We start from the raw sequence: 12,284 nt of genomic DNA on the forward strand, positions 1-12,284 counted from the left end.
TTTTTTTTTTTTTTAAAGAGAAGCCAGAGTAAATTTTTCCCAGAGGCCAACATTTCAATGAATGCACCATTTCTTCTCTTCTAGAATTGGGTTCCTATCTCTGGAATGCATCCCAGGGCCGTGGTTTGGAATGGGTGTCTAACAGGAAATTCTGAGCAGTCTATGCATATATTACATTCTTTTCCCACCCTGAAAGAGTGGTCAACAAACACAATTTTCCTCTGCTGGAAGAGAAAAGGGGAGTGTTAGGAGTAGGGAGAGGCCAGGGCACAGACTATGCAGATGTGGTTGATGAGAACCCAAACATCCTCTTCTCCTAGAAAAAAAATTTAGTTCCTAAAGCAGTCATCTTTTCAGATATCCAGTTAGTTCCTGTTTTATTTCCATGTGATAAACTTCCCCAGGGAATTCTATGGGACACTCTGTGACAGCAACATCCTCTTAAAAACTCACATAACCTTTTGCAGTACTAGTTGGGTCCCTCAACAAGTGAGAAATTGTGGAAGAAACAAGGTTGATGGCTAACTGCCAGGCAGGAGGAATACTGACTACATCTTTCCAGAATGGTAGACGCATTTCCCCTGTCTGCTGTCCAAACTGACAATCATTTGTTGATTGCCTTGTTTCTGCAAAGCCCTTGACATAAATCATCTCTGCTCCTCACAGTGTACAGTGCAGACATGCCAAGCCCATTTTCCTTGAGAAAACAGAAACTCAGAGCACATCCTCACAACTATGACTTCAAGGCCAGAGCAGCCAGGCTCCAGAGCTCCCAGTTTTACTACACCTCCTTGTCTCTGTTCAACACTCTTCTGGGTTTGGATCTCATTTTCAAGGAGATGCTGATCCGAGGCCCTATGCATCTGTCTTCATTTCAAAAGTCCTATATTTGAAAATACAGAATGAACCACCAATATTCAATTTATTATGAAGCCACAAGGTGGGTAAATCACAGGGCCTCAACTGTTACCAGGCCACCAACCTTTCACTTCCCAAGAGAACCCTCTGCTAAGAATGCCTTTCCTTGCCTTCTACCTTCCTGGGCCCCTCTGGACAAGGTCACAAAGCTCCTTAGTAGCATGGCTGGATACAAACCAAGTCTGTGAATCTAGAATCTGAGCTCTTAACCATCACTGTATAGAGTTCGTTTTTCACTTGAGAGACAAAATAAGTAACAGAATAAAGGATTTAAAAAGATAGTGCACTGGAGAGGAAGTAAAGGTTAAAATTTAACAGTAATCAAATAAATCAATGTTTAAACAACAAGGCCCAGTTTTGTACATATTAAATGAACAGAAATGATAAAAACAGTGGCGAGGCTTTGACAGTGACATGTTGCTTGCTGGTCAGTCTATAAACTGGGACAATCCATTTGAAAAGTAGAAGAGGAACATATCAAAGACCATGGAGAGTTCATGTAAAAAGCAGGAGTGGTTAATTAAATCAGTGCTTAGCAACTGAAAAGAATACTATGTATCTAGAAATAAGCCTTATTAAGATTTATGAGGGAGTATTTGTGGCCAGTTATTAGATGAAGCATCTCAGACAAGTGCCAGCCCTGTCTGTTACTCTGTAAAGTGGTATGGACAAGCGCTGGAGGGTACGCTCAAGATGCAGGATCCTTACCTATCTTGTTCATGTCCGAGTCTGTGAACCTAGAAACATGCCAGTACAAAACGGGCCTGTCATAATAGATAATGATAAAATGAGACGGAGAGAGGAATGGATGGTGGGAGGGAAAGGAGGGAGAGTGGGAGGGAGGGAGGGAGGGAAAGAAGAGAGAAGGGAAGGAAGGAAAGGAGGAAAATGAAGACAAAAGCATGGAACAATAAAAATGGCCACTATACTAAAAGGGAATAGTTCTAAAATCCTTCGAGACAGCTCAGTTCCAACAGCACCACCTCCCTGGAAATCCCTCGTCCACATCAAGGCCCCCTGTCCAGAGCAGTCTTAACCTATGACACCCACAAACAGCCAGTTCCCTAGCTGGGGAACGTGACTCATTGCTGTGTCACTTTTAGCAAAGATAGAGACTCTTGCTTCCTATAAAATAATAAATGCGAGCTTTCAGGAAGACAGTGCATATAAAATATGGGCAACAACATGTTACATGAGGCTGTCTCTGGATCACAGGACTAGGGTGATTATTTTTCTTTATACTTTCCTGTCACTTCTAAATTTCTACAATCTATAGCATACTTATTTTGGAGAAAATTTAGTAAATATTACAAATGTTTGGTTCTACTTCATAAAATATATTGTGAACATTTTCACATATCACAGACAGCCTTCTATAGCCTTGCTGTGATCGGTCACATTACATTCTTCTGTATGGATGTATACCATGCTATACTCTAGCTAACTTTGGACACTGAAGTTGTTTTTTAAAACAATGTGTCATAACAAATGTAATTTGAATGCCAAGTGTGATGCTAGAAACAATCTAGTTGTTCATCGATATGGAACTGGTCAGACAAAATAAAATACATCCAAATTAAGTATCCGATTAGCTTTTAGAAGAAGGTTGTAGTTCTACATGTGCTCTTAACAGTTAACACTTATCTTATGTAAGATTTCCAGGCATTATCCTATATACAGTATAGCGACACCTCAGTTCACTAATGCTTTTTTTTTGTTTGCAAACAATTTAGCTCACAACCAGAGGTGTTAGGCAAAATTTTATTTTTATTTGTAAACTCTATATCAGGTGACAAAACATGACCATGATCATCTCTCTCACACAAACACAAATGTGTACAACTTTTATAAAATCGCAGGACAAATTATGTTCATGAACTGAGGTACCACCATATGTTGTTCATGTTGACTCATTTATTACTTAAGAGTTATCCTATGAGGTAGGAACTATTATTTAACTCATTTTATAGATAAGGAAGTTAAGAGAATTTAAGAAATCTGCCAAGGTGACACAGGTAGTAAAATAGTAGAAACCCAAGTGATCTGTGCTCACAACCTTGCTTGTACTGCCTATTGATAATGGATCACACTGATATATGTTAAATGAGAAAAGCAAGGTACAGGCAGTGCACATAGCACACTACCCTTAATTTCTGAACCCAAAGTTAAATAAATACAACAAAAAGCACATCCAGTACATGTTCTCATATGAGCAAATAGTATCTCTGGAAGGATTAATCAATAACTGGATAGGAGAAAAACTAGGAGCCTGGAGTACAGAACTGAGAGGAAAAGAAGGAGAGTATTTCCCACTTTACTCCCTTTTGTAACCTTTGAATTTTGTATGATGTATTAAAATAACTCTGTATCATATATCATCATTATACTAAATGAAAATCTAAAATGCCAAAAAAGTAATATTTCAGTGAGCATCAGTGTATATAATGTGTGCATGTTGGATTATCATTTTATTTTTTAAATTAAGTTTATTGGTACATTTTAGGTATACCTAATGATCATTTTCATCATAGGGAATTTGTACCTGTACATGATATATCTTGGTTCTTATTTTTTCCCATTGCCTTCCCCTCCCTTCAACCCCTCACAACTTCTCCTCATTTACAAAAGCTTTGTTTCTGTATTTTCCTTCTGGAAGGGAAAGGGAAAAAAAAAACTCACTTTAAATTTCTAGAATATAATGGTTGAAACCAAAGTCTTAAAAATAAAAATCAAACCTCTTGATGCCTATGGATAATGTAACACAGACAGGCTGTGCTGATGTGCATTCCCACCCATGTGGTGTTGTACTACACGTGTGCCAACAGGGCACTGCCACTGGCACAGAGACCAAGCAGCAGATTGGTATAGAGACCAGTCTGAAAGGTTAAAGGAGTAACTCACTGTGGCTTTAAACTTGCTGTCCAAGTTCTCCAGTTTCATGTATGCTTTCTGGCTATTTCATTTCTTCCCCTTTGATTGTAAGAGTTTCTTTGTCATGTATTAGAAACATAATTTCTTTAATGTTTTGTACACTGGAAATATTGTCTGTTTTAGGGCTTTTAACTTTTGTTTAGAGGGGATGTAGATGTGCAGAAATTTTAAGTTTTTAGGTCAAAAGTAACAATCTTCAAACAATAGTATATCTCTACTCTAATTTGAGACAGGCTTTCCCTATGTTGTACAGTCCAGGCTGGCCTTAAACTCATGGCGATCCTCCTGCCTCAGCCTCTCAAGTGCAGGGATTATAGATGTGTGCCATCATGCCTGATGTAAATGTCCTTTAAAGCAAATATTTTATCTGTTTGGTAAACAGAAAATAAGAATTACCCCCTTTCTCCAGAAGATTAACCCAATATCCTAGTATATATTGGGGAATTTATCCTCCTACACTGATTTGGGCATTCTGTCCTCTTCTATCCCCTCCTATTTTATTCCCTTACTTGTGCCAATACAACAAAGTTTTGCTACTACAGGTTTATAGTTTTATATTGTATAACACTAGATCACCTTTAGTACTTCTTTTTTTCAAGAATTTCTTAGCTAGTTTAACCCTTTATACCTCCAGGTGAATGTCAGACTTACTTCATCAAGGTTTAAAAAAACCACTGGGATTTAGTTCCTTTAGACTCACAAAATATACAGCTACTAATTCTAGTTAATTCTATTTAAAGTAATTAAATTAAAATTAAAATAAAAAAGTTAAAAAATCTCTTTGTTGTACCTTATGTTTAAAAATTGTGCCAAAAGGCCAGGGATTTAGCTTAGTGGTTCCACTGCCTGCCTTGCAAGTACAAGGTCCCAAGTTTGACCCCCTGTACCAAGAAACAAAACAAAACAAAACTGTGCCAAGATGAAGACTGGCCTTACCAATCTAAAATAGATTTTTATTACTATAACATGTTTCATGTAATCCCCACAGCAAGTACAAAGAAAATACTTATGGGAGATGAACAAAAGAAATGAGAAAGGAATCAAATTACATCACCGCAAATAACCAATGAAACACAAAGGAAGACGAAAAGGAGGGAAAGGGGGAACAAAAGATGTGTGTAAAAACAACAAAATTGCAATAGTAAGTCCTTTCCTGACAATATTTTGATCTTAAATAGATTAATTTCCCCAATCATAATAAGTTGCTAAATGAAGAAGAAAACATCTAATTATATGCTCTTTATAAAGGTATCTTGAGATGTAAGGGCACATATAAGCTGAAAGGAAAATAATGAAAAAAGTGTTCCATGCAAATGGTATCAAAGCAGACAAAACAGACTTTATATCAAGAGTTGTCATAAGGTCCTGAGTTTGACTCCCAGGACAAAAAAAGAGTTATCACAACAAAGGACATTATATAATAAAAAGATAAAATCATTAGGAAGATATAAAAATGATATATGCACCCAGCATCGAAGTACCCAAACACATGAAGCAAAGGATGACAGAAATGAAGAGAAATACAGCAACACAGTAATAGATTTCAAAACCCTTTTTTCAACAATAGATAAAACAAAAAGAACATAAATAAGGAAACAGACCAGTGGAACAATATTAAGAACAAATGGACCTGACAGATATACCCAGAACATTCCAACCAATACAGAATACACATTCTTCTCAAGTACATCCAGAATATTCTCTAAGATAGATCACATGTAATCACAAAAAGTCTTAAAATTTTTAACTAGAGTGAAATCACATCACCACAAAAGAAACTAGAAATCTACAGTAGAGGAAAAACTGGAAAGTTCACAGACATGTGGAAATGAAATAATATAGTTCTTGTTGTTGTGGTTGTTACTAGGGATCGAACTCGGCACCTTGTGCTTGTGAGGCAAGAGGAGGCACCACTGAGCTAAATCCCCCACTCACTGAAATAATACACTTTTGAATGAACAACGGAGCAAAGATGAAATCAAAAGAATTTAAAAAGTATCAAAAACCAAACCAAACCACAACCACTAAAACTTAAGGGACACAGCAAAATCAGTACTAAAAGGAAAGTGAATGCCCTAAGTGCTTATTACATCAGAAGAAAGATTTCAAATTAATAACCTAACTTTACATTTCAAAGTACTACAAAAAGAACCTAAGCCCTGAATTAACAACAACAACAACAAAACAAAATAAAACAAAAAACCATTAGAGCATTGAGAATAGCTCAGTGGTAGTAGAATGTAAGCTCAGAATGTGTGGTGCCCTACATTTAAATTTAAGCCTCACCACCAAAATTATGAAACAAAATAAACATTAGAGTAGAAATAAATGAAGTAGGGGCCAGGGATTTAGCTCAGTGGTTCCTCCATCTGCCTTGCAGGTGCAAGGTCCAGACTTCAATCCCCAGTATCCCCCCTACAAAAGAAATAAATGAAGTAGAAAAAACAACAACAACAACAACAACAACAAAAAAATACAAACAATGAAACTGAGTAAGCCTTTTAAAAAAGATCAACAAAACTGAAAATATTTAGCTAAACTCAGAAAAAAAGCAGATGCCAATAAATGAAATCAGAAATCAAAGAGAGGACTTCACAACTGATGCCACAGAAATAGAAATGATTACAGGAGGACTACTAGTTATAAGTGCATGCCAACAAATTGGCTTTGTCATAAAATAGAGCCTTATCTACATTCTGCTCTCTATTCAGTCATACCAAAAATAGGTTTGAAATCCAAAAAAGGAATAATCACCTCAAACAATGTTTCAAGAGTCTTCCATCCCCTTCGCAGAATGACATCATCTAGGCCCAAGCCAAAATTAATTCCTTAATCAAGCACTTATTTGATAACAATGATATGGGGCCCATGGTGGTACCAGGAATGAAAAAATGATAAGTGTTTCTTGTCGAGGCTAGAAACCATCTATGATTTTTATCCACCACAGCTGTTCCTCTAAGCTCCTGGCAGGATCTGACAATAGGTTTCTGCTTCACTCCAGCTGCTCAGCTCATTGGACTCTCCTAGTCTTAGCCCCCATTTAACTGTGTGTTACCTTTCCATTTCCCTATCTTCTCTGTGACTTCCCCATGGCCTCACAGACCTCTTCTCAGCTATCACTAGCCCTCCTCTGGCCTTCCCAAAGGATAGTGAATTCATCCAATGATTATTTACTTAGTGTTTACTATGTATTGAGGTACTGTTCTAAGAACTAAGGAACAGAGCAATGAACGAACATTCCTGTCCTCACAAACCTTACATTCCACTGGGAAGAGAGACAATACATAAAAACATAAAACGTACTCCATGTGACCATAAGTACTGTGGATCAAAGTAAAGCACTGAAGAGATTAGAGGTGTGTGTGTGCGTGTGTGTGAGTATGTGTGTGTGTGTGTGTGTGTACAGGAGGGTGTTATTTTAAATAAGGTGTTTGAGGAAGACCACACTGACAAAGTGACATCTAAGCAAAGGCTGGGAGGAGGACAGCATAAGTTCTGAGAGGAAAGGTGACCCAGACTGAGGCAGCCAATGCTATGCTCTGTGTGGGACTTGCTTGGAGTGATCAAAGCCAGTAAGGAGATTTGTATGGCTATAGCAGAGTACGGAGGGGAAAGTGGTAGAAGAGGTCAGTGACCAAAGGAAAAGGCTAAGGAGGACCTTCAAGCTACTGGAAGTACTTGGCTTTTCTTCTAAGTGACATAGGAAGGTTGTTGTCATAAAGTGGCTACCTGGCTTATAACAACTTTAACAAGGCTGTTCCGGGCCAAACTCAGGTACCATGGAGTTACCACTCCTGAGGAACACTCTTATCTTTCTACGTGGGAGAACTACATGGTGTGTAAGAAGGGTACTCCATGACCAATGTATCTTCTCTACTTCTCCTCCCATGCCTCCACTAGTCTCATGTACCCTACCCAGCATCCCTTCCATGATCCCACCCCTATCTGTCTGTCAGGACCTTTTCTGTTCCCACGACTGATTATATAATTTATGGAATTCAGCACAAAATGAAAATGTAGGGCTCTTTGTTCAAAAACTAAAGATTTCTGGAGGGTAGCAGAGTATTAAACCAAGGGAGAGGCCCTACGTAGTGCACAAGTCACAGGGCCACAAACCAAGCCCTGAATGTTTCTCCTCTACTAGGAAGGGAAGTGGAGGTAAAGCCCTGTGAGTACAGGTCCACCCCTTCCTAAAAGCCCCAGTGGTCAGTGCTGCATTCTACAAATGGCTGTATGAATCTGGGTGGAGGAAAAGGTCCAGCCCAGGAACCACATCCTGGGAAGGCATGCTTTTACAGGACAAGGACAACTTCCAGGAGGGGGAAACATGATGCTAAAAGGGAGCGCTAAACAAGTATTTGCTGAGTGCTTTCTTTGAACTATTGAGGGAAAAACAGTGATGGAAAGTGCAGACAAATATTGGAGTGGTCAATTAAGCCTCCCCTTGCACTGGACAGTATCCCTTGGGGGAGGTGGGACTATAGCTGAGCCTGGAAGAACGAACAGAGGGAACAGGGAAGGGTGGTTATATAGGAGAAATGGAAAGTTACAATGTGTTTAGGCGGCAATAAGGAGGCAAGTTTGGCTGATGTATCACCAGGGAAGACCAGGGAAAGAAGGACTTCTGACCTGATGATGGTTGGAAGGGGGTCAGTGAATGCTTTAAGGAGGACAGGGACAGAATGAGAGCTGTGCTCTTGGAAGATCTGCCTGGCAGTATATGAAGGACAGACGGCAGGCTCAGATCCTCATCATCTGGTGAGGGCAGGCAATGGAAGCTTTCCAAAATTAGCTGGGTAGAGCCTTCTACCATCACAGCAGGTTTGCACAGACAAGACAGACATGGGAGGAGGTTTAAATACATATTTCCAAGCAAACAATAACAAAGAAGATAACCGTGCATCTCTGAGACAAAGTTCTTCAGCAGGATGCTCCAAGCCATGTGCATCTCGCAGAATCCCTAATTTTAGAAACTAGACTGGAACCTGTCTGACCAAAGTAAAGCTGGTCCCAAATATTTACTTTTGTCATTTTCCAGTTTTGGAGACAGGAAGATCAACATGAGCCACAGGACATTTTGCATATAACCAACCAGGGTAATTTCTTAGGGTGTCTTCTTGTACATCTTCACAGCTAAAGCTAACAATTATAAAACCAAGCAAAAGTAAAAGCTTTTGGCACTGTATCACACATCATTGTTTTGCAGTCTCTTAAATACCAACAGCCTTGGACTTCACAACCTTCTCATTTCCTTTTTTACATGGATAAACAGTATTCCAATCAGGGGACAATAACCAAAATGGGTAAAAGTGCAAACAGCAGGCCTAGAGGAATTTATTTTCATCATATAAACAGGATACACAGTACTTTTCTCTCTCTCTACACTAAATAATGGAAACAGCTTCACTAAATTCTTGTAAGAATTTTAAGACAAAGACAATCCCACGTTGGAGTAGTCAAAATGCCATAGGACAAGAAGCAACAAAACTCTTCCCTACTTTAACAAGAGTAGAATTTTTTTGCTTGCAATATTTGGATTTAAACACATCTCCTCTGATACATTTGTACAGATGCTTTCTGATTAATTTTGACAATGGCATCAAATTGTTTGATTTCCCTTCCTACTATCGTTGTTTTCTGATAGCCTAAATGAATAACTTCCTACTGTTTGGATTTTGCATTGGTTTATAAGTGTGTTATTTTATTTATTTATTTTCATTCAGTTTATTGGTACTTTTTAAGTATACTGTACAGTTACATTCATCATTGGGATCTTTTACCTTTGCATGACAGATCTTGGTTCTCATTATTCCCCATACCCCAGGCCCTCCCTTCAAAGTGTTATTTTAAACAACAGAAAAGTAAGTAGCATTTGGAAAGTGTGTTTGTACCAATTAGCTAACAGTTTAATAGTTCAAATGGAATATTCAGGGGCCGGGATTTAACTCAGTAGTTCTGCCGACTGCCTTGAAAGCACAAGGTCCCAAGTTCCATCCCCGGTACCCAAAAAACAAATCGACTATTCATGTTAAAATTTCACCATTAAAAAAGCATGTAGTTTTTAATCATACAATTTGAATTTCTATGACTTTTAAAAAAATGTTTTAAAGAAATATTATCAAGTTATTTGTTCTTCAATCCGGACATTTTCAGATTAATATATACATATATACACACACACACTACCTTTGCATGACAGATCTTGGTTCTCATTATTCCCCATACCCCAGGCCCTCCCTTCAAAGTGTTATTTTAAACAACAGAAAAGTAAGTAGCATTTGGAAAGTGTGTTTGTACCAATTAGCTAACAGTTTAATAGTTCAAATGGAATATTCAGGGGCCGGGATTTAACTCAGTAGTTCTGCCGACTGCCTTGAAAGCACAAGGTCCCAAGTTCCATCCCCGGTACCCAAAAAACAAATCGACTATTCATGTTAAAATTTCACCATTAAAAAAGCATGTAGTTTTTAATCATACAATTTGAATTTCTATGACTTTTAAAAAAATGTTTTAAAGAAATATTATCAAGTTATTTGTTCTTCAATCCGGACATTTTCAGATTAATATATACATATATATACACACACACACATTTATAAAAATATTAACAAATGACCCCAAGAAAATGGCCTAGATAAAATTGCATAAACCACATATTTCAAAATAGCTAGCACAAGTTGGGGACTGCACATAGAATAAGAAATACCATGTGATTCTTCCCACACAGAGCTCCTTTCTGCCAAGGAGATCAGATATTTTAAGAACACACTTGAACTATCAGTTGGGATAGTAGTTCTCTGAAAGACTTTAAAGCATTTTTAGGGTTTCCCAAAAGAAGAGCTCAAGGTTTCTCTTTCTAGCTGACAACTTCAATGTCACTCTAGGAACATCAGAAATGTGAAAACCACGTCAGCTTGTCCTCTTGCCTTGCCCACAGCAGCCAGGCAGGCATCAGGTTCCCCATCTCCTCAGCCAGCATCCTGTCCCACACCACAGTCCCTCCCTCCCTGGGACCTTTGTAACAGTTTGAATGTAAGTCTCTCCTGCCCAGAATGGTCTTGACTAAAATGCAGGTGTGACTAGGCCCCTTGCTCCTCATAGCCTTTTGGTGGTTCTACGTGGCTCAGACTGAGCTGTGCTGAGAGAGCAACACAAGGTCAGAAAGGATGCTTGGTGAACTCAATCTTTACTGTCCATAATAGAAACACTGCACTGGCTTGCTGAAAATCGACTGGCCTGAATATTTCTGCTGGGCCTATGGGCTGAGCCAGAGTTGGGCTGCAGCCTTAAAGGCAGCCCTCATGGTAAAGGGTCCTGCTGCGAGCAGGCTGTGTTCACAAACATCAGTTGGCAACCACTTGTTTGGAACCTAGAATGCTACTTTCCATAAATACCATGTGATGAGGGACAAGGTGTCAATGCTGGCGGAATAACCCATAATTCAACAAAGCCATATCTGTGAGGAGAAAAAATGGATATCTATTTAGGAAAGATTTATCTGGAATCTCCTATAAGGAATCGGCTAGCTCCTTTGATAAAACCACATCCTCATCCCACTTTGTACAGAAGGAGAAGAAGGTCCCCATGGGATGAAGCAGTGGCAGTTCTCAGTCACCTACCTTCCCTTGGGAATCTTACCACTCACTGCTACTCCTACCTCCAGGGCCTCATAATATTCTTTCTCAGATCAGTCAGGTTCAGTCTATGGACAGACCCTGCCTCCATGTTCCACAGAAGTGCAAGCCTTCAGATGAAAGTGCATTCAGGAAACAAATGCAGAGTAACCTACAGGGGCTGCTGGATGTGCTGATCTCAGCCAGCTCTGCTCCTCCAAGCAGAGGTCTTCATTTCCATGACCTGGGACAAAGTCCTCAAGCACATCTGACTCTGCAGAGCCAGAGGCCAAGACATCAGACATAGGGAGAAGAAACATTTCTGAATCTTTGTTCCAGGATGACCAGCAGTGGTATTACAACGCTTCCACGAAGCAGCTGTAGGAAGTTGGTCTTCTTTACCATAGGGGTAAGGCCTCATAACCCAAAAAGTCAAGAGAGCTCAATGTCAACATAACAGCTGCTCACACTGTGTGTGTATGAATATGTGTATGGTGGTGGTGGTGGGCTTATTTTTTCACAGCAACCACATGCCTGGGTGCTGAACTAGGTACTGAAAGATAAGGAAATGTTCCTCTCCTGAGGGAACATCTAATACAGTAGGAGACAGATACACATCCAAGGACCCATGATCTGGTCTCTAACCTTGAGGGTGTTGACTGTGACAGGGGTTGAATAAACCTGGCGGTACAGGAATTGATCCCTCATACTCTTGTTCTCCATCCTGATCATGGAGTGAGAAGAGTCCCGTAGCTGTGAAGGTCACCAAGCGTAGCTGGAAGTGCCCCTTGTCTAACAGAAGCATGGAAAGAAACCGGACAG

At 39.4% G+C, this 12,284-nt stretch overlaps 1 protein-coding gene across 1 annotated transcript in view; it reads right to left on the reverse strand.

The window, feature by feature from the left end:
• The window catches only part of Ctdspl (CTD small phosphatase like), a 49,895-nt gene extending 48,256 nt beyond the window's left edge, over positions 1–1,639 (reverse strand). Inside the window, exon 1 of the mRNA XM_010629724.2 lies at positions 1,627–1,639. Coding sequence (XP_010628026.1) covers positions 1,627–1,639 — 13 coding nt within the window. The remainder of the gene's footprint in view (positions 1–1,626) is intronic.
• Positions 1,640–12,284: the final 10,645 nt, after the last annotated feature.

The sequence above is a fragment of the Fukomys damarensis genome, unplaced genomic scaffold, assembly GCF_012274545.1.
Source record: "Fukomys damarensis isolate Sample0158 unplaced genomic scaffold, DMR_v1.0_HiC HiC_scaffold_28, whole genome shotgun sequence".
NCBI lineage: Eukaryota > Metazoa > Chordata > Mammalia > Rodentia > Bathyergidae > Fukomys > Fukomys damarensis.